At 41.0% G+C, this 13,349-nt stretch overlaps 1 protein-coding gene across 1 annotated transcript in view; it reads right to left on the bottom strand.

Moving 5' to 3' along the window:
* LOC129239016 (high affinity cGMP-specific 3',5'-cyclic phosphodiesterase 9A) overlaps window positions 1–13,349 on the bottom strand; it is a 204,972-nt gene that overhangs the window by 169,840 nt on the left and 21,783 nt on the right. The window contains exon 4 of the mRNA XM_054874280.1: window positions 1,938–5,351. Coding sequence (XP_054730255.1) covers window positions 1,938–4,224 — 2,287 coding nt within the window. The 5' untranslated portion in view covers window positions 4,225–5,351. The remainder of the gene's footprint in view (window positions 1–1,937; window positions 5,352–13,349) is intronic.

The following is a 13,349-nucleotide window of genomic DNA, read 5'->3' as shown; positions in this document are numbered from 1 at the left end:
AAATTCTTAAAACTATTTGTGCAATAAAAAAAGGGCATTCACGTGCTACCCTTAAAAGGCGAAAGTTTTTCTTCAAATTTAATAAGAGTTTAGTGCCTTAAAAGCAACGTTCATTTACAAAAGTAGATTTCGAAAGCTACAGCCATTCAGCACTTCTTGGTTAATTTGAAATTCCTTTCAACTATCAACTGTCCACTGTGCTTACGCTTGACTATCGCAATTTAATTGAAATGTCTACAATGTATTTTACAGCTTAACTTTACAGCACGCTAAATATCAACCCATCCGCCTGCACACACGCACACATACATATACATACATATGTGTCTACACATACATAAATCTACGTATAGAGATAAAGCATGGCTATACTTCTCGAATTAAATATCAGCAGTTAAACGCAACGGAAAAACAGAAGGAAGAAACAGTTTCTGACGTACAACGGATGGTGTGAATATTTCAACTTTGTTACAACAAAGGACAAAAGGATTGGAGACAAAGCTAATGGTCACTGGTAGTAGTGGTACGGTGTGGCTGACGATGCTGAAAATTGTTGCGACAAGAAGTTTTTCTGTTTTTTTTATAAATTGCAGCGACTGCACTCGTGGGAAGGAAGTGGGCGTGAAATGATGAAATGTAACGAAATTAAGTAGAGGAAAAATAATGAAAGAAAAATGCGCAAGACGAATTAGCGAATCAAGCTTAAGTGGATGAAATCAGTTGCCATTAAGTTTATATATAAATCTTGTATGCATAGAAAGAGGAAGTGGTGAATGCGTTGCAGCTATAAAAAAATTTAAAGTCATTAATATGGAAGGAAAGCAGCTAATAGAAGCTGAGAACAGCTGCGCGGGAAATTACAAATATTATACTTTAGTGGACAGTGTGCAAAACTCTAGCGGCATGGAATAATGTTTCCAATTGCTGTAATTTACGATGCAAGAAAATTTTATGCTACCACTTGAACAAACAATGAGGCCACGCTTGACCTATTTTGCGAGCGAAACGCTTAAAGGAGAGTGAAAATAAATTTAAGTAGAAGTAAATCAACAAGAAGTTGGGCGCTTAAAGCCGTTGTGTATTAAAATCACCGAAATTCTTACTAAATATTACGATGCATACAATTGCAGCAAAATTTTTCCAATGTAAGCACCATTAATGATCCTGGCACAAAATTACGCTTCATTGCTCTACAATTACATTACACCATATAATTATCGTCGTTTAACGATAAAAACGAAAAAATTAAAATACATCTGAAAAAAGGATACTAGCGCGCCTGCTCTACCACATATGTGTTGCAGTGGAAATTCGCACCAAACTTTGCCATAGCATAGGTGCCGTTCGCACACCAATTCTGAGCACGTAAAATGCAACATAATTTGTAATATGATGAAAACGCGCTGCAGGCAGGTAAGTAGGAAGCTATTAAGCTTCACAAGTATTTCATATGCATATTAACTTGTAGTTATGTGGTAAATATTGAGCCAAAGGCATTTTTTGTGGCAAGTAGATTTCATGCAAGTTATGATGGTTTCTCTATACTGCGTTATATTTCGCTCAAACTTGTTATGCGAACGTGCGCCGCCTATAGCTGGCCTGCAAGCGAGTTTCAGTTAAATTGCGCGCTCATAACGAAATGCTTGTCTATATCCCTTTATTAAGTGAAGCGAAAAATGTCAGAAAAATAACCGCTGATTCAGAACAATTAAATACGTGTAAAATAAAAATGGATTAAGCATTCATTTAAATGAAAATATTAATTATTTTAATAACCTTTCTCTTGGGCGTGACTTATAACTCTGTTTTTTTTTTTTTGTGTAATATTTGTTCGTGCCATGAGTTGATTAAAAACGAATATGGCTTTACATTTTTAAATTGAATTTGTTTTAAATTTGCTTGAAAAGTAAGTATAAAATATTTGCTTCGATACTCACATAGCCAATTCATGCGCTCGGTGTACTCCACTTTGCGCTTCAGGTCTTTGATGAGCGCACGAAAATCCTCATCGTTGAAGTGACACTGTATTATCGTGTTATTCAACTGCACAATGTTGTACTCGTTGTTGCCATTGCTGCCCGGAACGCCAGCGGTGGGTTGTTGTTGCTGCTGTTGTTGTGCTTGTGGTGATGCCGCATGTGTGGCCGCTAACTGCGGCTGCTGTGTTGGTGAGGGTGTCAACGCTGGCGACGCCATATTGCCATTACTCGATGCGTCTACGTGACCGCCCAAGCTAAATTTGCGTATCACATCACCATTACCGCTACCAACACCGCCATGAAGCGCCGCCGGTCCACCTTCCACATTGCTACAAGATTTGCTCAGTATGATCGTCGAACGATTGGCAATGGAATTGGCAGCCAGCAAATGTTCGCCTGCGCCCCCACAGCTGCCGCGATGATAAGGAAATTTGCCACCAACACCCGCAGTAAATGCGTTGTAGTTGTTGTTTTTTAGCGTTACTTGCAATTGATTGCTCAACAGCTGCTGCTGCAACAATTGCTGGCTACTAGGATGCGTTGAGCAATCGCTGGCGCGCCGCCGACGATCCATACAGCCACTAATGCTAAACGGCTGCAGGAAGGCATTGCTGTAGCTGCGTTGCTGCTGCGGTGGCTTTTGTGTTTGACTAGATGCAGTTGCGGGTGTATTTATGGCTGCCGCAGCTGTTGTGCTGCTTTGTTGCGTTGTGGCTGTTACTTGGCTACTGCTATCAGCTGTATTACTGCTGTTACACAGATTATTGGCATTACGTAAATTCGTTTGCTGTTCTATATCGGTGGTTGTATGCAGTAGCTGTTGCCCGACGTTACTGTCCATCGCAACAGCGCTGCCACCGCTCATAATGATTAGCTTTTGTGGCTGCTGCGTTGGCAGCTGTTTGTTGCTTGTTGTGATTTTACCGTTACCACGCTGACTGCCGCGACGACTGTGCTGTCGGCGCCGTATTACGGTGATGCGATGCTGTCGCTGCTCATAGAACTGTACCAGCAGCTCCTCAAGTACAGCAAGTGAATGTTTCGATGTGGCGGTCTCCTCCACGCCCGTTACAACTACGGACGACTTGCGGCGCACCGTGCCCCCTGTGTATGTCGCAGAAGTCTCTTCCTCGTCGTCCTCTAAGGAGCTCAGCGTCGGCTCTTCTTCAGCCCTAGGCGCTTGCGCTGCCTGTTCGTCCTCGTACGCCGTTTTAGTGTCGTCGCTCGTTTTTGTTATGCCGTAACTGCTGCTTGCCAACGAACTATCGGGCGTTACACTGCGTTGGTGGGCTAGCGGTGTAGCCGACGTTGTGGTCGTTACGTCTGCCGATACCGCTACCGCCACCGAGGCGTCAACCGCCGTCGTTATACGCTTCGTTCGATAACCCGACGCAGCTGCCGCACTTCTACGTTCTGTATCGGGTATCGAATGGCGCAGTAGTATATCCTGTAATTGCTTGCGCTGTTTGGCTGGACTATAAGGATTCACCAACTTGAAATCACCATAGATTTTTGCTAAAAAGCGTACGCGTGACGCAATATAACCGATTTTGCGCAAAACGCGCACATCAGCGCTGATACTGGCACGCTTATGATGTTTATGATGCCGACAGCTGCTGCTGCCGCCGCTGATGCCACTACCGCCGCTGAGGCCACTTACAGCGCTACCACGGCGACTCGGGACGTCTAGTGGCGTCGCTTGCTGACTATCGCTGTGTGCGTGTTCGCGGCGTAGAGTAGCGCGCCGCTTGGGTCTACCGCGTAAGGTGTGTGCGGGGAAAGCGGGACGCGCACGAAATGTGTATACTTCACTATTCTCGCTGTCGTCGCTGCCGCTGCACGAGGTGTGGGATGATGAGGATGTTGACGACACCGAACAATCTGAGGCGCAGCTGAGTTGGTAATACTCCGCCTCCAAGTGTTCGGCTGCGAGGCTGAGTGTGATGGGCGTGTTGCTGCTGGTGCTGATGCTAACGTGTGCTGCGCTAGCAGCTTCTGCTATGCTACTCACTGTCGCTCCAGTGGCGGCAGGCTCATTTGTCGTGTGCGATGTTGCGACAACTACTCCGGATGCACTCTCAGTCTCACTTGGTTGTGTGCTCGCCGTAAGCTCGGCTGCTGTGATTGTTGCTGTTGCCGTTGTTGTTACGACTGTTATATTATCTGCTGCTGCTGTTGTTGTTACTGGCGTTGCTTTGGGCGGTGTTGGCTGCGGACTGCTGCGGTAGCTGCTGTCCTTGTACATTTATAAGCCAAAGAGCCACAAGATCAATTGCGCAATCAAGTGAGTGTGCGAGTAAGCAGCTCGACCAGTTGAGAAAGAGAGAGAGTGAACGAGATAGAGAGAAGGAGATAGATGCAGAGAAAGTGGGGCGAGGAGAGAATGACAGCGCGCTACTGATGGGGAAAGGGTATCACGTGCGTATTTCGATAAAAGATAGAGCGCGCGCGCAGGCGTACTGGTCCAGTTGATTGAATGTCGCCCAACAGCAGCGTATCACTTGATTATTTCACCCGAAGATTAGTGAAAAATCCTAAATACTTTCGTCGGTTGTTTGTTACTGCACTTTCCTCGTTATTTCATAGCATGGCGAGTAGACTTTATTATTAGTTTTACTTTCTCAAATTTATAATTCTGCACCTTTTCGCTGCTTACTCTCTTCCTGCTGCGTTAATTTCAAACCCTTGCACTTTTCTTCTCACTATGCATATTTTCTTTTGCTTCTGTTCTGCACCTTTGTGTATTTCGTTTTTTGCACATCCACACGCTTGCTCACATATTCCCTTGAGATGCCGGTGCTCGACTTAGCCGCGCATTTGTGCAACTATCCTTCCGTTGCCTGTGCGCGCTAGCTTTGTAATTTTGCGCTTAAATACCAACGCCAACATACCCTCACAGTTGTGCCATTGGTAGTACTTTTCCACAACGTTCTATGTATGGCATGCAGTATATGCAAATATCGTGGAATATATCCATTTAAATTTCAAAAATTCATAAACTCACTTCCGTGATTTGCTTGCGCTTCAATTTGACAATTTCTTGCTCTTCACATAATTTTCCCTTGAACACAATGCATTGGAACTGTTCCGCGCTTTCTTCGCTTTCCTTTACATGCTGCCAACTATTGCTACACTTTCACATACACATCAACGTTTTCATGTCATATCCTGACCGTTGGCAATTTCGATTATGCGCTCGACTTCCGTTTTCGCCGTGTTGATTATGTTAATACAAGCCCCGTCCACGCCATTCTACTCGCTACCGCAGAGGTCAGTGTGCAACGACAGCGGCAGCAGCTCACAATTTAAATTCAAACACTTCAGCAGTAGGGTCTATGTCCTTCGCATTATGCTGGTACAGCAGCAAGAAATCTATAAGTAAAAAAATGTGGTACATAAATAATAATTTTCAAATTCATTGCGCGCTTACTACATTCTATTCTATTCGTAGCTATTATAGTCAAATTCATGTTGTTCGTTTTTGTAAACTTTCTTGTTGTAAAAGCTGGCAAAAATAAGTATAAAATTATGCAGATTTTTATATCCTTACTTCTGTGCATATATTTGCATAAGTTTGGAATAATGTAGTAAGTATGAAATCCCTTTACAGTTCTTATGGATAATAAAGTCGTCAATTGCATAATCAACTTTGAAGGGCGAGACAGTAGCGAACAATGAGGGACTCAGATGAGTAGGGATCTATGATCTCATAAAGCTGGTAGGTTAAAAGACGAGATATTAGTGAACAATGAGGCATGAAAATGAGTAGTGTCTAATGGTCAGTATGGGCAATCAAATTTTGTTGGTTAGAGTCCTACAGGTAAGAGAGAGAGAGAGAGAGAAAGAGGCAGAGAGAGACAAGAAGAGAAAGAGAGGGGCGTGGGGTTCACCGTGGAATAGGAAGCAAGGAGAGACGGAGATGAGTAGTGAGCAGTGTTGGTTAAGAGCACATAAATCTTATAGGTTAAAATTTGGGGTATGACAGAGATAGTAAAAGGCAGGTCACCGATTTAAGAAGTATAAAATCATTAAGGAGATATTCCTTAGCAAACTATGAAGGACGAGGCTTTAGTGAACTAGGAGGAACGAAAATGAGTAGTGTCGAATGGTCAGTGTAGGCTAAGGCCTGGCAAATTTTGCCGGTTAGATGGCCAGAGCATAAGCGAAAGAGAGCTAGAGAGAGAGACAGAGAAAGAGATGGGGATCACCTATTTAAGAAGTATATAGAGAAGACATTCCTTATCCTACTATGGAGCAGGAAGCATTAGTGAACACGAAGGGACAGTACTCATCTGTGCAATGTGAGCGGCTAAGGTCTCATAGAGCTGGTTAATGAAACCCGGAGTGTAGCTGACATAATGAGATGATCTTCATAGATTTGAGAAGTGTAAAATCATTGAAGAGATATCTTTTAGAACAAAGAAGTTAATATAATGAGACAATAGTTAGATCTCACAAATCTTGTAGCTTAGAAGCCGAAGTGTTGGAGAGAGATTAAGCTCATTCCTGCTACACTTACTTCTATGTAACCGGAACGACCCGGATTTTAATCCGGCCAAGGTCTGTCACTTCAGCAGCATTTCCCGTACATCCATGTGGAACAGTTATACTGCTACAGCAACAACTATGGAGAGAGGGTTATGGTATTCACCTATGTAAAAAGGTTCTTAGTCTGGAAAATCCGAATCATTTCAATGCGTAGAACGGTCCATCGTGAGAATGTGCAGTATATAAAGGAATTCGGATGCCACTAACAATCTCTCACGTGAGAATGTCCAGTATGTAAAGAAATTCGGATGCCACTAACCATCTCTCATATGCCCACGTATGCCCAATTATCTAAGGCTCCTCACTCACTTCACTGTGGTCCCAGCTCATCCCAGCTTCCTTGGCCTATCGTTAAATCATATCGACGGCGTCTGATTATCTAAAGGCTCTAAATAGGGTTCAGTAAGCTGTTACTAAAATAACAGTAGAGAAAGAGAGAGCATGGGTAGAGGAGAAGGAGAAAAAGGGATTGAGAAAGAGATATAGAGAGCAGGAGGGAGATATTTCAATGAGACTCGGTCCTGCACATGCAACTTTAGTAGGTTGTCCAAATGGATCCAGTAAATGAATGAGTGAACCCAGAGCAAATAAGTACTGGGTTTCAGGAAAGACAGGCGAGGCTATTTTAGTTAACTCTTTGAAAATATTTATAAAAAATGGTAGCTAAATTGCTGACTGGTCCAAGGTGCTTAGTACTTACTCAACTAGTCACAATCGACTAGGTTTTCGCTTGCAGCAAATAGCGGCATCTGCTGAAATGGAATGCGATTTCTTGCATACTATGAATGCATTTTGTTGGAATATTCGGCTTTGGATAAGCAAAATTGAAAATCAGAGATACTGAAAAAATATTGAGCATTAAGAGTTGCTGAAATGTGACCCTTTGTTCCTGCAATCATAGGATAAAGTTGTAAGAGTTACTGGGGAGCAAATAAAAGAGCATGAAAAACAGATTAGCATGACTTCAAACAAAATTCTTGAATACTCAAACATCCTTTTTATCCACATAGGTAAATCCCATAAATACAAAGAATTGCAACAAACTCAAAAGCACTACAAGACGCTCGGAAATTCGAAGATTGTCATATGCACCAATGTAAGTTTGTAAAAATGTTGTACAGACAAATACACACACACACATACAAACCCATCCGACAACGTTGTGATATCTCAATCGTTCTAAAACTGTGCTTGTTATTGTTGCGTGCGGTTGCTTGCCATGGCTGACCCCCACTAGAAATTTTGTATGGTTGCATGCGGAAAACCACAACTGCAAACCATTCAACCAAACGAACAACAACAAACAAAATGACTATAGAAACAATGGCGAACAAGAACAACAATAAGTAGTTTAACAACAAAGCAACAACCAACAAACGTCAACAACAAAATAGTAACTGATAGAAGGTGATAAGAGTGAGAGAACACAGAATGTTTTCATAAAATCGCAACAGCAGGAGGTCCTGGCAACAGCAGAAATAGAAATAACCACAAAACATGGGAACGTCAGTAGCATAGAACCTTCCATAGAGATTGAAAGGGCGCCTACAGTACTCATACATATGCATAAATACCTACATACACATATATATACATACATGAATGTTGGTCTTGAATGATGGTCAGGCAGCAATTTTTACAAGAACAAGAGAAACATATGTAGACGTAACAACAAATATATACAATAGTGTGGCAGCAGTGAGCGAAGAGTGAGCGCAAGGAAAATCAAAACAACAATTGCCAAATTCAACAAGCAAACTAAGAACAGCAAAATGTGCAAGAGTATAGAAAATTTTACTCACACACTTACATGTATATGCGCTAGTGTGTGCTACAAACATACATGCACACACTCGAGATACAAACCACCCACTCGCATGTGGTCGAACTAAGCAGCAATGAAGATCGTAATGGATTGTGTAGATAAGAGATGACAATGACAGCAAATTCCAGTATCCTTGCTGCAGCAAGAATTCAAAGGACATAGAAATATAGAGATTTTGTCTACCGAACGAAAGTAACAGAAATTGTGTTGATGGATGTTGATTGCACAACTCTTGTATGACTATGCTTTAGTTAGGTATGAGCAAGGATGAGTTAATTGATGTATTGGCTGTGGTAGAGTAGATAATGTAAGCCATCAATGTGTGATTAAGGGTGGTGGGATAATTTTTAATTTCAATTTTAGCTACGCCAACAGCTAAGGAGGTTGGTTTTCCATAATTAATGTTAAACTTGATTTTAATGCAAAGAAATTAGAAGGTTTTTCATGTATGTATGTACATTAGACAGCACCGAAAAAAAATTCAAAAATTTACTCGTATGGGCATGCCAGTCTGTCATTACTACAAGCTCAGTTCACCTCGGAGAGGACTGATCACATCGTCCCGACGGTAACATTCAATAGAAGTTTTGTCACTCTCTTCCCATCTCAGGGGGAATGCACGGATTCCCATAAGATTCGGTTAGGTTAAATGGTTGCCCTTGCGAGGGGTCACTTGGACAAAAATTTAAAATTTGTCCATTGTGATACCATACAGGTGGTGGTGAGGGGTAAAAAGAGAGGGGAAGGAACCAGAGAGGTTGAAAAACGGGAAAAGGGGCTTAGATTAGAGGATGTCGACCAGCGATTACGTTTGTATTAACCACTTCAAGCTACTGATGAAAAACGAACCAGCAAAATCCGCCGATGCAGCGAAAAAGTGAGAGTCCAGATGCTTCAATCTTAGAGATTCTCACTCAACTACTTCGACACTACAGTCTGTATAGATGGCTCTAAAATGGATTGCGGGGTTGGAGCAGGTATATATTCTCATAGACTTAGAATGTACTGGCCATTCGGGATGCTTTTAAGTTAATAATCACAGATTTCTCTTTTAAGGGCAATATTCATTCGGACAGCCAAACTGTAATCTAGGCACTGGATTCAGCTACAACAACCTCTAAACAAAGTAGGAATCGGTTTTCCATTTCCTCTATCAATTCCCTGCCTTGTGGAAGGAGAGAATGTTAACTCTGGGCATAGCGCTGTTCGATTGTCTGGAACAACTGTCTGACTTTGGCGTCAACGACCTAATAAGCTTCTTAAACTGCACATACTGAATATACTCATGCCGTAAAGAATCGTTAACCCTAGAACACACACCCAGAAAATACCACGTAAACACACACCCGGGATACGTTTGTACCCGGGACCTTATTTTGCGGTTTTTTTAATGCTTATTCAACCGATTTCTATGATTTTTTTTTTTTGAAATGTATATTTTAATATATAACAAGTATTTTTTCTTTTGTTTCATTCGAATATTCCTACTGGTTCCAGCGATATGGGCAAATAAAGTCAGGACATGCAACAGTGGATTTTTGTTTTTGTTGTTGTTCTGATAAATGCAAAACAAAATAATATAATTTATAATAATATACTTGTAGAGTAACAACGAATACACATTTTGGTTTTTATTTCATTGAAATATTCTACCTGGTTCAAAAGATATGTGCAAAAAGGTCGCGCAAGGTATGGGTACGTAGGTAGCAAATACACTGGTATAACTGGTTTTTGTATTTTATATGCAGCTGCAAGGGTTGTTTTCACACGAGGTGTTGTTATAAATGCTGCCTGTTGATATTTTCATTATTGTTTTGGTGCTCAACAGTGTAAGAAGTGAAAATAAATATAACTGAAACTATAAATAACTGGATACGAAATGACTTCAAGAAGAAACGAATATTTATCAAGTGCAGCATATAGAAGGTAAAAAATTTAAAATAAGCAACAATGTAAACATATACTAATTTTTTTTATTATGCAGGCTAACTGAGGAACAGCGAGAATCATATATACAATCTTTATTTGATGAAATTTGTGACGATGACGCTCCCTATGACTTTGACTCAGAAGATGAAGAAGAAATTCAATTCAATGACACTGAAATTGCTGATGACGATGCTGAAGTTTCGCAAAGTGCCGCAGAAGTATTACCTGATTATGCGGACTATGAGGATGATGAAGAAGACGATGAAGAAGAAGAAGTAGAAGAATATAATGAATTACCTGCTAGTGGCGAAAAATTTGTTGCACGTGATGGTACTGAGTGGATGAAAGAACCAAATGTAAGTCGTCAGGTACTCAGACAAAATATTATAAGAGAACGTTCTGGACCAGCTAGATGCACTGAAATGTTGTCAATAAAGCAAACATTCAAATGTTTCATGAACGTTGAAATGGCTGATATAATTATGCGCCACACAAATAAGTTAGCAAAAGAAACTTATAATGCTTACAACAATGCGCATTTAAACACAACTCCTAAGTCATGGACGCCTGTGTCAATAACAGAGCTGTATGCATTTGGCATACTTATTATGACTGGTGCGAACCATAGCAATGGAGAACATGTTCGAGATTTATGGAGCGTCAAAAACTATCCTTTATATCGCGCCACAATGGGAGTCAACCGTTTCTGTTCGATATTGCGGTTCCTAAGATTTGACGATAAAAACACTCGTGCAACACGACGATGATGAACAATAATCTTGCTGCACATTACAAGCCCAGCTCATGCTTGACGATTGATGAACAATTATTTCCTTACCGTGGACGCACACGGTTTACGCAGTACATACCGTCAAAATCTGCTAAATATGGTATCAAGGTTTGGTGGATTTGCGATGCCACAAATGCATATCCACTGCATGGACAAATATATACTGGCCAAGCAGAAACTGGTAGGGAAACGAATCAAGGCGAACGAGTGGTGAAAGATTTATCTGCCAAATACCAAGTGGCCGAAACATTACAATGGACAATTTTTTTACGACCTTGCCAGTTGCAGAACTGCTTCTCACCTGGAAACTCACGAACGTTGGAACTTTGCGCAAAAACAAATTATATATTCCTCAAGAAATGAAGCAGAACAAAAACAAGACAATTGGTTCAACGACATTTGGCTTCAAAAATAATGTGACAATGTGCTCTTATGTTCCCAAAAAAAATAAAGCAGTAATTTTGCTTTTGGCCGCCGTAGCCGAATGGGTTGGTGCGTGATTACCATTCGGAGTTCACAGAGAGGTCGTTGGTTCGAATCTCGGTGAAAGCAAAATTAATAAAAACATTTTTCTAATAGCGGTCGCCCCTCGGCAGGCAATGGCAAACCTCCGAGTGTATTTCTGCCATGAAAAAGCTCCTCATAAAAATATCTGCCGTTCGGAGTCGGCTTAAAACTGTAGGTCCCTCCATTTGTGGAACAACATCAAGACGCACACCACAAATAGGAGGAGGAGCTCGGCCAAACACCTAACAGAAGTTTACGCGCCAATTATTTATTTATTTTTAATTTTGCTTTCGACCATGCATAATGATGCTGAAATAGCTGACAGTGGGAAACCTGAAATAATTGAATATTATAATCGTACCAAAGGTGGTGTTGATCGAATGGACCAAATGTTTGCGGAATATCCAACACAAAGACAAACAAAACGATGGCCACTAGCGATGTTCTTCAACATGTTGGACATTGCAGCTCTTGCAGCCTACATTGTCTACGATTTGAATAACCCTATGTTGCCTTGGAGAACAAACAACAAGCGTAAGCAGATCCTGCGCAGCTTGGCTGAAGCATTGTGTATGCCCATTATTGAAGCCAGAGCCATAAATCGTCAAGTGACGCGAAATTTTTCGCCTAAAATTGCTATTGAAGCATATTTCAACCGACCGCTGGAATCAATGGTGTCAACAGCAGCATCAACATCTGCCGCAGCGCGCACGCCAAAACCTGTGTCCGGATCTTGCTATTTATGTTACGCACAAGAGGAAAAACGCCGTAGAAAAACCAGAAAGCTGTGCGCCAAATGTAAGCCAATGTGTCTTGAACATTCGGTCACATCAACAAATTGCTCTATTTGCCATGATTTTCCTTAGATATAAGATGCATTTTTATAATTTTTATAATAAAAGTCAATAATATAATGTGTGAAATGAATATTTTTAATTTTTCAAATAAAAACATAATATAAAAAATGTTTTTTTTTTATTATTATGAGGATTTTTACTATTGGGGTACAAACGTATCCCGGGTGTGTGTTTACGTATATAATGTGTTTGGAAGGCTGTAGCTCCTGAACCAATGGTCCGATCTGGTTCAAATTTTGAATTTGAACTCAAAACTTAATAATCTTCCTAGATCCGAAGTTAGCGGTATAGAGGTATAGCGGTTCAAAAGTTAAAACACTTCAAAGTTGAAAAGGATACATTTGTACCCGGGTGTGTGTTCTAGGGTTAAACAAGTTGGTAGCGAGGATGTGGCAGCAAAATAATGCAGAAGTGCTAGTTGCATTCTGGCCGAAGCACTTTAACCAACCAACAAAGAACAACCCTGTGTCTAAAGAATTTATGCAAGGTAAATAGAATTTTTTTCGTACGTTCAGAAGTAAGCGTAATCTGTTTAAAGGAACTGTAGCCTTTTCCTGTCTAGTGCAGAAAATTGAATTTTCAATAATCACTTTATAGAATCATGACAGAGGATGAGACCAGAGCGACAAATTTTGTTCAAATGATATCTCAGACTACAGTGGCTTGTAGGGCAACCAGTTAAAAATCCTGAATCTACTCTGCTGAGCGCAAGTAGCTTATCAGAAATTCCTCTGCCCGGCGTTAGGAATGGTTTCGCTTGTCGCTGACCGATATAATTTCGCCAGTGTCCAACGAAATTACTCTCAACCCACTTGCTAGGAAATTCCCTAATATGCCCTTTTGTAAGTTCACAGAAAGGCTACAAACCAATTAAAGGCATGTTTGCCGCCTTTTCCCCATTTTACTTCCCTCAT

The sequence above is a fragment of the Anastrepha obliqua genome, chromosome 2 (genome assembly GCF_027943255.1).
Source record: "Anastrepha obliqua isolate idAnaObli1 chromosome 2, idAnaObli1_1.0, whole genome shotgun sequence".
NCBI classification, from domain to species: domain Eukaryota; kingdom Metazoa; phylum Arthropoda; class Insecta; order Diptera; family Tephritidae; genus Anastrepha; species Anastrepha obliqua.
The sequence above is the reverse complement of the archived record's forward strand: the minus strand, read 5'-3'. Positions and strand labels throughout refer to the sequence as shown.